Source organism: Heloderma suspectum, chromosome 4 (assembly GCF_057233095.1).
Source record: "Heloderma suspectum isolate Gila_16-S chromosome 4, 16-S_ref, whole genome shotgun sequence".
Taxonomy (NCBI): Eukaryota; Metazoa; Chordata; class Lepidosauria; order Squamata; family Helodermatidae; genus Heloderma; species Heloderma suspectum.
The window spans coordinates 306,068,697-306,081,151 of record NC_139461.1 but is presented as its reverse complement, the minus strand read 5'-3'; the positions used below and the strand labels follow the sequence as shown (position 1 = coordinate 306,081,151).

The 12,455-nt window shown below is 44.8% G+C and overlaps 1 protein-coding gene across 2 annotated transcripts in view; it reads left to right on the top strand.

The window, feature by feature from the left end:
* The first annotated feature begins 401 nt into the window (after nucleotides 1-401).
* EEF1A2 (eukaryotic translation elongation factor 1 alpha 2) overlaps nucleotides 402-12,455 on the top strand; it is a 41,918-nt gene continuing 29,864 nt past the window's right edge. Inside the window, exons 1-2 of one of the 2 annotated variants that reach the window (XM_084854387.1) lie at nucleotides 402-428; nucleotides 3,576-3,800. In XM_084854387.1, coding sequence (XP_084710513.1) covers nucleotides 3,657-3,800 — 144 coding nt within the window. In that variant the 5' untranslated portion in view covers nucleotides 402-428; nucleotides 3,576-3,656. Of the gene's footprint in view, nucleotides 429-3,572; nucleotides 3,801-12,455 lie in introns of both variants that reach the window. The other variant, XM_084854385.1, reaches the window with a different exon arrangement.

Genomic DNA, 12,455 nt, shown 5'->3' with positions numbered 1-12,455 from the left:
TCGTCTAAGGCGGCTGATGCCATCTCCGACCAATGTGTGTGTCCAAAGAGAAAGAGATGATGGGGGGGGGGCGGGTTCAGAAATTTCGTTTTTGTCCATATGCAAATTTAACTGCTGGATTCATCGAATAAAATCTCCTCTGCCTCCCTCCATGTCATGCCTTCGCCTTTCCTCTTTTCTCCTCCTCTCCTCCTCCCAGGCTCCATCTCGTTCCTCTCCCCTCCTCCTTCCCCTTCCCTCTTCTCTCTGTACCGCAATGCTGTAGTGCGGAGGGGGCGAGGAGGAGGAGGAGGAGGAGGAGGAGGAGGAGGGGTGTGTGTGTGTGACTGCATTGCGCCGTCACCGTCAATAGGTGGACCCCCTCCCGGTGCAATAAAGCCGCCGCAGCCGAAGCTGGCAGCCTCTGCTGTCTGAGACCACAGCTGCCGGTAAGAGCTCCTGCAGCTTGCTGCATAATAATAACGCACAACCCCCCCTCCTGCTTTTTCTTGGGGGGGGGGTATACATTGCAAACTAGGGAAGGGGTCGGGACAGGTGCAATTGCGGGGGGGGGGGGAGCGTGCGCGACCCGGGCTGGAGTCGTTTAAAACATAATAAGACGGGGGTGAATACGCTAGCTGCTTTTCCTTTTTGCAAGAGGGAGCCGAGAGGAGAAATCGCGGGCATATTCTTGGACGAGGAGGATGCTTTGCAAGCTGTTTTTGCGTGCATCTTGATGTATAATCCGCCCCCCCCCCCCCCGGCAAGCTGCGCAGGTGATATTGTGGGAGTTGAATCCCCCAAGCACGCTTTGGCTTCTGAGCGCGATCCCTTATGCGCTTAAGCCAGGAGCATGCAGGCTCCAAACGGGTTCGAGTCAGTCCAAGCGCCTGGGCGTACTAAGTGGACTCTGGATCGGACTTGGGGATGCTGCTTGCTATGGTTTCTGGGATCTGTTGCCAGTTTTGCTTTTAGGCAGGCTGCTTACTGCAATGTCATCTCCCACCCCCACCCCCGTTTGATCGTTCTGCTCCCCTCCCCGATCCTACTGTTCTAGGGTCTTAAAATTTGCGGAATGAATCCCCCCCCTTTTTTTGCATCTGTGTGTGTGTGTGGGGGGGGCAGAGCAATACCAAACATCCTCCCTGTGCGGCTGGGGCCCTTTTGACCTTGTTACCATAGACCCCGCCAGATTATAAAATTTGCAAAATCACCTTAAATATATTTGTGTGTGTGTGTGTGTGTGTGTGTGTTTGTTGCGGTGGCTCGTGGTGGGGGGGCAGCGTCGGCGGGTTGGGGAGCAAGGAAGGCTGGGGGATTTTTTTGCGTATGTGTTTTGGTTTTGCGTTTTGGCAGAATTTAGCATGTTCTACCCGCTGGAGGTTTATGCGGTGTTTAGCTTATAGGGGATCTGAAATAGCCTAGGTTGGGTCATTCGGGCTTTAAAAATAACCTATGGCAAAGTGACTAGTGGGCGGGGGTTGGTGTGAAGAGAGTGCCTGTAGAAGTGATCGGATCACACATGTGGGTGGCAGGTGATGGACCTATGGCGATCATGAGATTTCCTCCCCCATCCTCAGAATATCTGGATAACCTTTTATTGCACAGTGACATAATGAATTTAGCTCTTCAGTCCTGAAATAAGAGCGATAGAAAGAGGCGGGGAATTTATTTGCGATTATAGAGGTTTCTGGAACCAGATATGGTGGCTTATTATCTGAGATGTATTTGGAACTTGGAGAGCAGTGATTTGCAAACAGCTGGTGTGTTTTGTTTTGTTTTTAAAAAAATTCGTATTCGTGCTCTCGCTTCCCAGCTCTGTAAGCAGATGAGGTGGTTTTCCTACTCTTAGGTATAGAATTAAGAGGTTGATGGAATTGGTTTTATGCTGGTAAATTGGTTTCCAATTTATTTAAAGACGATCTTTAAGCGCAGAGTCACAAAACTGCTTTGTTGGGAGGGGGGTTATAGAAAACAGGCATCACCGCTTTTTGCCATGATGCCATGGAATTTTGCAAAAGATTTTGGAGCTGATAACTGGGATGTCTTGCTCCTATTGACCTAGGCTTTCTGTATCATCTGCCTGTCTTATATCTTGGTGTATGTGAGGAAGCTGAGCTCCCCCCTCCCCCCCTCACTGGGTGATCCTTCTACACACAGTCGGCTTCTAGTTCAGAACCTCTAGGGAAGCACATGGGAAGCTATTTCTGGCTCTTTCCATTTGTGGACACCATGTTGTCCATTCCAAAGATGAGCTTATTGGGAAATTCTGAATATTGCATGGGGGACCTTGCCCCCCCCCTGCACGGGTGTGTGCGCGCGCGCACACACACACACACACACACACTTCTCATTCCTTCAGAAAGAATGTATACTGGGGAGCAGGGTTTGGATTTTTTACCTGGATTTTTTTGGTGAGGAGGGGGAGAACACATACTTCGTGAATAAAACCATGATGCAATAAACATGCCCTCCCATTTAGGAGTGATTTACCTGACTGAGCAGCTGAGCAACTGGGCAGGGTGAGATGTCTATGAGTCATATAAGGTTACCACTTCTAAAAAAACTACCTTTGGTTAGGAAGGAGGTGACACAGCTATCTTTTGGCTGCCATTGGGATGGTTAATATGGACATCGGTGCCGTGAAGGTGTGGTGTAGCTTACAGAAACAGAAGAGAAATGGGTTGCTTTCTTGGCTGAAATAGGGGCAGATTTCTCCCATCACCTCCAGGTTGGATTACAGGAATGAATTACACGTGGGGCTGTTCTTGAACATGGTTCGGAAGCTCCCACTACTACAGAATTTGGCTGCTAGAATTCAGATGGGTTTGCCTAGGTGGAACCATATTAAATAAGTTCTGATGGAGCTACATTGGCTGCCCATTTGCTAGCTGCCCGTTTGCTACCAAGCCCAATTCAAGGTGCTGGTGCTTATCTTTAAAAGTCTAAATGGCTTGGGGTTTGAATATCTCAAGGAGCACCCCGTCCCATATCAGTTTGCCAGTCCATTAAGATTTTAAGCAGGAGGCCCTTCTGTGTATTCCATCTATAAGTGAAATACATTTCACATTTACAAACGAGAGGGTCTTCTCCATGGTGGCACCCCAACTTTGGAATGCTCTCAGATGTGTCTAGCACCACTACTGTATTCTTTTTGACACTGAGTTAGCGTCTTTGTTCTTGCCCAGGCATTTTTTAAAAAATGTATTTTTAACCGGTTGAAATTGTTTTATGGCTTTCATTTTTTACAGTATTGTTTTGAATTGTATTTTGTTCTTGCTCTTGTGTGTAGTGCCCTGAAATCCTTTTTCTGGGTGAAGGCATGGTTTATAAATTTCTTAAAAAAAAAAAAAAAGTGAATTGCAGACAGAAAATCCTTCTGTCTGGCCTACATTCAAGCTGCTGTTATCCAGCAAAAGATCTCTAATGCCTGAAGTACAGGCTTAACTATATTACAGGAAGCCCCAGGCATATTGTCTAAGGGGAGACACGAGACTGGAAAGGCTCGGTGTTGTGTGGCTGGCGTTGTGTTGTGTTCCTGTTGCTCCTGGCGACACTTCTGATCTCCTCCTCCTTTGCTCTCTTCTTTGCAGCAGCTTCCCCGGTCGCAGCCGCTGCTCAGTTTTCCATCCCTTAGCTAGCATCGGCTGTTAAACACAAACCCAAACCGAGGAAGCATGGGGAAAGAGAAGACCCATATCAACATTGTTGTCATTGGACATGTGGACTCTGGCAAATCCACCACCACTGGCCATCTCATCTACAAATGTGGGGGCATCGACAAAAGGACCATTGAGAAATTTGAGAAAGAAGCTGCTGAGGTAAGGCTTGTGCGCGCATGCACTCTCTCTCTCTCTCTCTCTCTCTCTCTCTCTCTCACACACACACACACACACACACACACACGTACGTTCGACCTTCAAGTTTGCCCTTTTTTATCTGGCACAGAAAACTAGAGATAAAAAAGTATCAATCCTGTAAGCATCTTCCCATGTCTAGAATATTCTCTGATAGACATTTTCTCCCTTGTTTTTCTATGCCTTTCTTTGTTCTCATGTTCCTTTTTTCCTTTTATCATGATATCTTTTCCCCAGTCTGTCTCTATCCTTCCTTCCTTCCTTCCTTCCTTCCTTCCTTCCTTCCTTCCTTCCGATTCAGTCTCTGAAGAGGGTAGGGTGAATAGGAGAGGGAGCATGGATGCCCTGCCAGAAGTTTCTGCCCCATCTTTCCCTGGTGTTAGCCACGCCTGCATGTGTCGCGCTGTATTTGTGTTAATAATATTTGTGTTCATGGTTCCAGATCTTTTGTTTGTGTAAGTATATTTTAGCTCTGTGACTTAGATGGCACTGTAAGAACAGGATCCTCCTGTTATAAGAACCAAGCTACTAAGGGTGAGTTTCCACGCACTTATCCTTTGACCCTAGAGGTTGGAAACCATAATTATTCTGTGGCTAGCGCTTGTATTAATCCCCTCTAACCTCCCCTGGCCTAACCACAGATTTCAGACAATAAAAATTGTCAGTAACTGTTTTCTGTTCAGTAGTCTGTAGCTGTTTTTCTTTTCTTCACTTCCTGGGGCATAGTTTTATAAACCTCAGCCTAATAACAGCAAATTAAAAGCGACATCCAAAATTACACCAGTGAACGCCCACTTGCCAAATGGGACTTTCCCTTTGTTCTCCTCCCCACTGTACCACCCCATGTAGCCCCCAACTCTCTGGAGTAGATGGGGGGGCATGCAAAGGAGCTGCAAAGGAGAGGGGAAATTCTGCCAGTCATTTCTGTTTTGCTGGTAGACGGCCAGCATAGGATACCACCTACTAACAATGCTTTTCTTTGCCAGGCCCAAGGGACCCTAATTCTGCACCAACAAAAGTAGAATTGTGAATTATGCAAATGTGCAAAACATCTCTTTTCATAGCTTATTTTACATTTCTTTACTTTTTTGCTATAATTCTTTTATCTTTTGTTAGTCAGGGCAGGGGAGCAGAGGGCAAGCGCCTGTGCAGGCCATCAAAGCTCCATTCCTGGTCACTGGGAATGTCTTTCAGCCACTCCTCTGGCTGCTGAGCTCTTTCAGCAGCTTTTCCCCACTCTTTTTGCAGCAAACGTTTGCCCGCACAAGAACTAGAGACTTGCTTTTTTGTTCTTTTGAAAATGAAAGCTGAGGAGCTCAGGAAGCTGAATTCTGCACCCAGTGCCACCTCTGATCTCCTGTTGGAAGACAGGGCTCTCTGCCCTATTACAGAATCTTCCAAGCACTGTCCTCGCCACCCACCTCCTGATTAACTCACCTAACAGACCACAGTGTGCTTTGCTTGCAGAAGGCCCCAGCTTCAGTCCTCTGCATCTCCTCTTAAAAGGATCAGGTAGCAGGGGTTGGAAATGACCACCCTCTGGAGAGTTTCTGCCAGCCAGTGAAGACAATTTTGAGCCAAATGAACAAATGATCTGCCTTAAACCAAGGCAGCTTCCTATGTTCCAGGATCAGAGACCATGACCTAAAGAAAGGGAAAACCTTGCAGGATCGCTGGCCAATATTACCTAGGGGGAATTTCCCACTCCCAGATATGGTGATCAATCAGACCTTGAACATGAACAAAAAACCCATCCACAGCATTTCCTGGAAGGACATCTTGTTAGGTCCACTGCATCCTAGTATTCATCCATATAACAAAGTTGACCAAAGTTTTAAAGTTTAAGAGCTGACTACCGCAGTCAGACATGAGAGGTTCTGCCTTCTGTTGCTTCACCATCCACTCTGTGGTTAATTTCTGTGGCCGTGGCCTGTCTGCTGCCATGCTCCCTGATCTGGAAGCAAAGCTCTAATTCCCAATACATTGGCAGGAGGCCTGAAGTTACTCATCAGTGAGGGGAATGCTCTCTGCACATGCTCAGAATTACTGTTTTGCACATTTCTGGTACTGAAAGCAGATTCTGGGGGCTTTGGCCTAGTAAGCTCAGAATAAAAGCTGCTTACTCCCCCAAACTCGGTTCCTACATTCTACCCTTCCCCACAGGCACCATACATGGCTGTTGCTCCTTCCTTTTCAGCCTGGCCCAAAGCCCATCACCAGAAACACCCTTTATTATGGCTGGCAAAACAGTTCTATGACAAGCATCATCATGGGAATTACCCTGAGGCCTTACTGAGATGGATGACAGGGCAAATTTCCCTTTTGTTCTGGAGGAGAGTCCATTGTGTATGATCTCAAGAACCAAGGGCAGAGTTTTGTTCATTAACATATAAGTGACCAGATATTTAGCACTGACTAACAATTAGATGACATTTTTGGTGGGTTTTTTTTTTTTGCACCATTCAGACACTGAGAAAACACTGTCCCTGTCCAGGGAGGTCACAGTCTGCATTTGACAGACAAGAAAAGAATGGGAAGTGAGATGGGCGACTGATAAAGCAATAGTAGGGAAGCAATGGCTGGTGGGTGAGGTGGAGGTACATTGAAACTAGGCCATTTGTATGAGGATAATGTGATGTTTTCAGTATTACGGTTAATATATTCATTTTGTATGTGTAATACAGCTTCTGATCTATCAGATAACCTTAGGAGGAACTGTTCTTTGAGAGCAGGTGGCTTCACATCTACCCACTACAGTCTGTGTTAGCCAAGCCAAATACTATAAATATGGATCTTTTAATCTGAATTAGGGCTTATTTATACTTCAGATTTAAACAAATGTCAAACTGGCTCAATTCTGGCCCAGGGAATGGGAGTTTCATGAGGCTGCTGAACATTCTGCATGAGAGATCCTTAAAAGCTGGTGCAGATGTTATCACATCTGACAAACTTTTGCAGATAACCAGTTGCTCGAGGTCTACTTAGGTGAGCAGTGTATCATCGGAAGTAAGTGCATGTGGAAGACTGCAGCAGCTACTTTCCTGATTAGAAAAAAAAATCACATAAGATGCATTTTTCCTAGCCATGCAAATAGCGACTGCGATCTTCCATGTGTCCCTACTTTAGATATTAATTTGTACACAGAAAAACCAGTGAGAAATCTTTCAGAACAAAACGTCAGAACTAGCTCGAATCGTAGGTGACTGAACCTGTAATTTCCATGTAGATGTCTTAGCACTCCAGTAGGTGCATTCTTTTCCTGCTTGCATATAAAATGTACCTTGGGATGCTGGACAATGAGCCCAGTCCACCAGAAATCTCTCCTGCACAAGCTTCATAAGGGGAGAGATGGCCACTCTTTGCAAAGGGGACTTCCCTGGTTATTCTGTCGTGCCAGGCTCCCCCACCCTTTCCCCTTTGGCTTTCTTCACACGGGGCTTTTATCCTGTGATTGAGAGTGCTCCTTCACAGAAATTTGTGGGCTCTTTACATGATGCCGTGATCATCCAAGGCGTCTCCTGCACAAAATGCCCTTTGTTCCATTTTTAAATAGATCGCGGATAATGAGCTATCAAATGACCTGTTGTGTTCCGCTCAGTTTCCTCCATGAAAAGAGGAAAAGCGACAAGAAGAGGAGCAAGATCAATGAAAGATAATGAAAGACTCCGATACGGGGAGAAGGAGGGGGAAGGGGGTGGGGGGGAAAGAAGCACGTGAAAAAAGGGAGGAATTGTGATCCTGCATTTAAAACAGAAGCAGAAAGCCCCATTTTAAATGCAGGATTTTAGGCTGGTGTAGAATCATAGAATGATGGGCTGCGGTGGCTTAGTGGTTAAGACGCTGAACTGCAGACTGGAAGGTCGGCAGGTCAGCAGTTCGAGACCCGAGTGCTGCGTGACGGAGTGAGCTCCTGTCTTCAGTCCCAGCTTCTGCCAACCTAGCAGTTTGAAAGCAAGAAATTGCAAGTAGATAAATAGGTACCGCCTCGGCGGGAAAGGTAACAGCGTTCCGTGCACCTCGGTGTTCAGTCATGCCGGCCACATGACCACGGAAGCGTCTTTGGACAGCGCTGGCTCTTCGGCTTAGAAACGGGGATGAGCACCGCACCCTAGAGTCGGACGCGACTGGTTGGGGACACCTTTACTTTTTTTAGAATCATAGAATTGTAGAATAGTAGGGTTGGAAGGGGCCTACAAGGCCTTCGAGTCCAACCCCCTGCTCATGAGAGATGCCCTTTCTGTTGTTTTGCTTATCCTCCAGCCTGAAGAAGAGTTCTGGAGAACTCAAAAGCTTGCTCACAACTTTGTGACGTCATAAGTTGGTCCTAATAAAGAAATTATGAATTTACTCTATTGTGGCTTTTGTATTTTTTTCCTAATGGACCAACATTTACAATTCCTGGCCGATTGTGTTCTTAGTTTTGTTGAACCCATTCTTAAATAGCTCCTTTGAAATTGGGCCCGATGCTGCACACTCATTTTGTCCAGCAGAACAGGTTGCAGAAATAAGTAGGAGCCTTATCAGTTTGCCAGGGCCACTGTTCTCTAGTGGGTAGGAAGGGAGTTGGCATTTGATTCAAGGCCATGGATTAATTGTGCGGCCATGGGAAAGTCATTTTATTTTAGTCTTGGTGGTGCAGCTTTTAAAATAGGATAACAAGGGGGATCTGCAAGGAACTGTAGTGGGGGAAAAGAAGGAAACTGCCTTAAATAACCCTCCGCATCACTGCCATCTTCCCTTCCCTCAACCTGGAGAAATGGGAGGATGGGAGGAAATCTCAACTAGTCTCTTCCCTCTGCTTCACTTCTCCCCCTTCCCATATCTTCCAAGGAAAAAAGAGCCTTCTTCTTTCTACCCATTGGTGGAATGGTGTTACAAAAAGGAAGCCTGGCCAAGGGTTTGAGACTGGTGGCTAACTGAGCATACTCAATCTGTCCTGTACTCACTCCTAGCATTAGTCATGAAAAGCTGCACTCTTTGCTCCACCACCAGCTGGCAGCTCATGTAACTGAAATACATGCATATTCTTCCTCTGGTTTACCTCTGCTTCCAGCCCCCACCCCGCTTCTCTGTTGTCTGCCCAGTGTTGGCTTCCAGTTGGAAGCCCCTTAGGGCAGGGACCTGTCTTCTGTACTTTGTGGAGCTCCATGCTATATAAATAATAACAAATAGTGAAATATATCTCAGAATTGGGCAGGAGGCAGGCCACGGTGCGCCAGAGGATCACTGGCCAATTTCCAGTGGAGCACTTAGTGCCTCCTGGTTGCTGAGATCCTTAAAAAGAAAAAAGGTGGACTAAAACTAGGGACATAGGAAGCTGCCTTATACTGAGTCAGGCCATTGGCCCATCTAGCCCAGTATTGTTGACACTGACTGGCTCTCCAGGGTTTCAGGCAGGAGTTCCTCCTGTTACAACTGGAGATGCCTTGGTGGACCTTGGATCGACCATGCAAAGCCCATCTTATGTTCTTAACGAAGTCAGGACCACAACATGGGTTAGCTTTGCCTTAATTCTTTACAGTTTCTGAGTATGCACTCTTGCCCTGTAAATTTAAGACACTTTAATAGATCATGGGGATTCTAGTTAACCCCCTCCCCCTCCTCCCCCCAAACCCCTCACTAGACCATGCAAGGCTCAGTTAGCCCCACCCCTGTATCTCATATGATTATTATTGGTGTTGGTTTTGACCTTTAAAACCCTATATGGTTCCGGCCCAGCCTATCTTAAGGAGCGCCTCCAGCAACACCAGACAGGCCGCTTAACAAGATCAGCCTCAGATGGCCTTCTCTCTGTCCCATCAGCCAGGACAGCTAGACTGGTGGGGACGAGGGAGAGGGCCTTCTCTGTGGTGGCCCCCACTCTGTGGAACTCCCTCCCTAGGGAACTCCGTCATGCCCCCTCTTTAATGAGCTTCCGTCGTGCATTAAAAACGTGGTTGTTCAGGCAGGCATTTGGGGTGGGTTAGGGTATTTTTTTTAAAAAAAATTTATGGTAAAATTTTATTGTTTTAAATTGTTTATGGTGGGTTGTGCATCGCCCAGAGTGGCTGGGTGACCAGTCAGATGGGCGATTAATAAATTTAATAAATAAATAAATAAATAAATAAATAAATATTATAAGGGCAAGCACAATAAGAAGCATAAATTGCTTACTGGGTTAAAGTGAGATGTATGAATGATAGATACGGATGTATTTTTTTGTTGAAGGTTTGTAACCTGCTGTTCAATCAAATGATTCTCAAGGTGGCTAACAAGAAACAGGACAGTCACCTGCCAGGGATGCTCTGACTTGGATTCCTGCATTGAGCAGGGGGTTGGACTTGATGGTCTTATAGGCCCCTTCCAACCCTACTATTCTATGATTCTGTGATTCTAGGTTGTAATATTACAACCCTGCCTCCTAATACACACAACTCAGCAGCCCTTTTACCTGTTGCTGATGGATGGAGCTTCTGCAGTCCTAGGGCAACTGGCACTTGAAGCCAAGTATTCTTTGTGGCGGAGAAGGGAAGCAAAGCTTCCTGCAGTTGCTCCTTTTCTGGCTGCTAATAGATGATAAGCAAAGCTGTATGTGAATGTTGCAATCCTGTGACCATCCTGCACAGGCATGAAATTTGATGGTAGGTCCAGAATTCAGCAACCTGATCTTTTCTTCTTTTCAGAACTTAGCCATTTTCTGTCCCTTAAGGTTGATAAGACAGCCATAGAAATGTGTAAGCAGCAATATGTCATGACATCTCGGAGCCAGAGGGAGTGGATTAGGGTAGATTCCAGAACTCAAGGGGCAGGAAGGACTTCAATACCTTTGTGGAGGTACTTGCTCTTCTCCGATTAATAATAATAATAATAATAATAATAATAATATAGAATAAATTATGCAAAAGGAGACAGTGTATGCAAAGTCATGCATTTTGCATATTTTAAAAGGGTGACAGAACTTGTTCTTTCTTGGTGCCCGTTTTATTTTTAATGCAGAACATGGCCACATAAAGATGGTGCATAGTACCAAAATGTGTAACAACTATAGGACTTATTTCTTTGCCTTGCCTCATAATTGCTAGTTAGGCACCATGGAGGCCAAAAAGTTTCTCTGTGGCATAAAAAAGAGAAGCCATTTCATAATGATGTTTATTAAAACTCACAGCCAGATAGCCTGACTTCTTATATGAGAACTGAGAGAGGAATTACAGTAAATTTTTCTTTATGAAAAATCTCCACCATTCCCCATATACAATTGTGCTTTTATTTCCAAGGACAGATTCTTAATGTCTGATCGAGCACATATAAATTGCAAATTGCCTTTGATCTCCAAACTGTTGGATCCGTGCCTTAGCCTTGAAAAAATGCAAAAAGTGTCAAAAAGCAGACTAGCTTTGCTGATTCTCTTTTGCCTTTCTGAGCATTGGGAATAATATCCTATTATTCCATTTGTGTGTGTTTCCTTTCCTGACGATCTTTCCTTCCTCAAAGTATTCTACTTGTTTGTGTAGATACATGCCTGTAACTAAGCCTCCAGGCAGTTTAAAAATGTCATCATTTTCATAAAGCACTTCCATGCCTATTTATTGAGTTAATTTATTTTCCATATATCTAGAGTTCTGATCTGTCTACCGAATATAGCTAACAACCTAATGAAGGGATGGACAACTTGTTATTGAGTCGATACAGCCTCTTAAGGCTTTTCTATATATGGGGTGGGTGGGATGGGAGCTTCCTTTTGGAGATGCTTCTAAAATATATTTTGGAAACATTTTAAAGACTTCCATTTTGGCTAGCTGGCCTTAGGGTGCCCAGGTTAAGGTAGCTGAGGGTTGAAGGTTTGAATTTTAACTTTTTATCTGTTAAAAACTAGATTTGTAATGGAATATTTTATATATCTTTTTGTATGTGCTGTTAGTTCCTTTCCCCTGACTTTCAGAATTATGTTTGCTATACATTTGAATTAATAAAATAGATATAACTATTAGGTTATTTTCAGGGGTAGAAAATTGGTTTGACACTGAAAATTGCATCTGACCTTTTTGTCATGATGTATTCAGACTTATTTCTGGCATCTCGAGGGCTAGGTACTTTAAAAAAAGAATTAAACTGGGATTTTGAAAACGTTAGAAATGGTCAACAATGCCGAGGACAAGCTAATATTTATGTGTATTGTATCTCTATGTATTTCTCTATCTCTCTATCTACAATGGATGTGTGCCAGCAGAAGAGATGCAGTAAGATCTGATCTCTTCTCAAATGACCTGCTTTTTCTTTAAATCAATCAGACAACCCTTGTGCCACTTTCACTGGCACAGCAGAAAATACAGAGGGAGGTGAACCTGCTATTAATAGCCAATTGACTGTGCTTTCAGACTCCATTTTCTGATGCAGGGTTGTGGATGGGATATTCCTTTTCACTCACTTGCATTGGTAGGAAATGGAGGCTAGCTCTAATAAGATTTTCAAAGGTGCTGCTTAACTAGGTTTTTGTTTTTTTGTTTTTTTAAAGAATAACATAATGGAAGAGGATTCTTGGCTTAGAGAACAGAGACAGCAACAGTTTGGAGGGCTTCCCCCCCCCCTTTAAAAAAATCCTTTGTGGTCTTAACAATATGACTGCTTTTTTGTGTCCAGCCA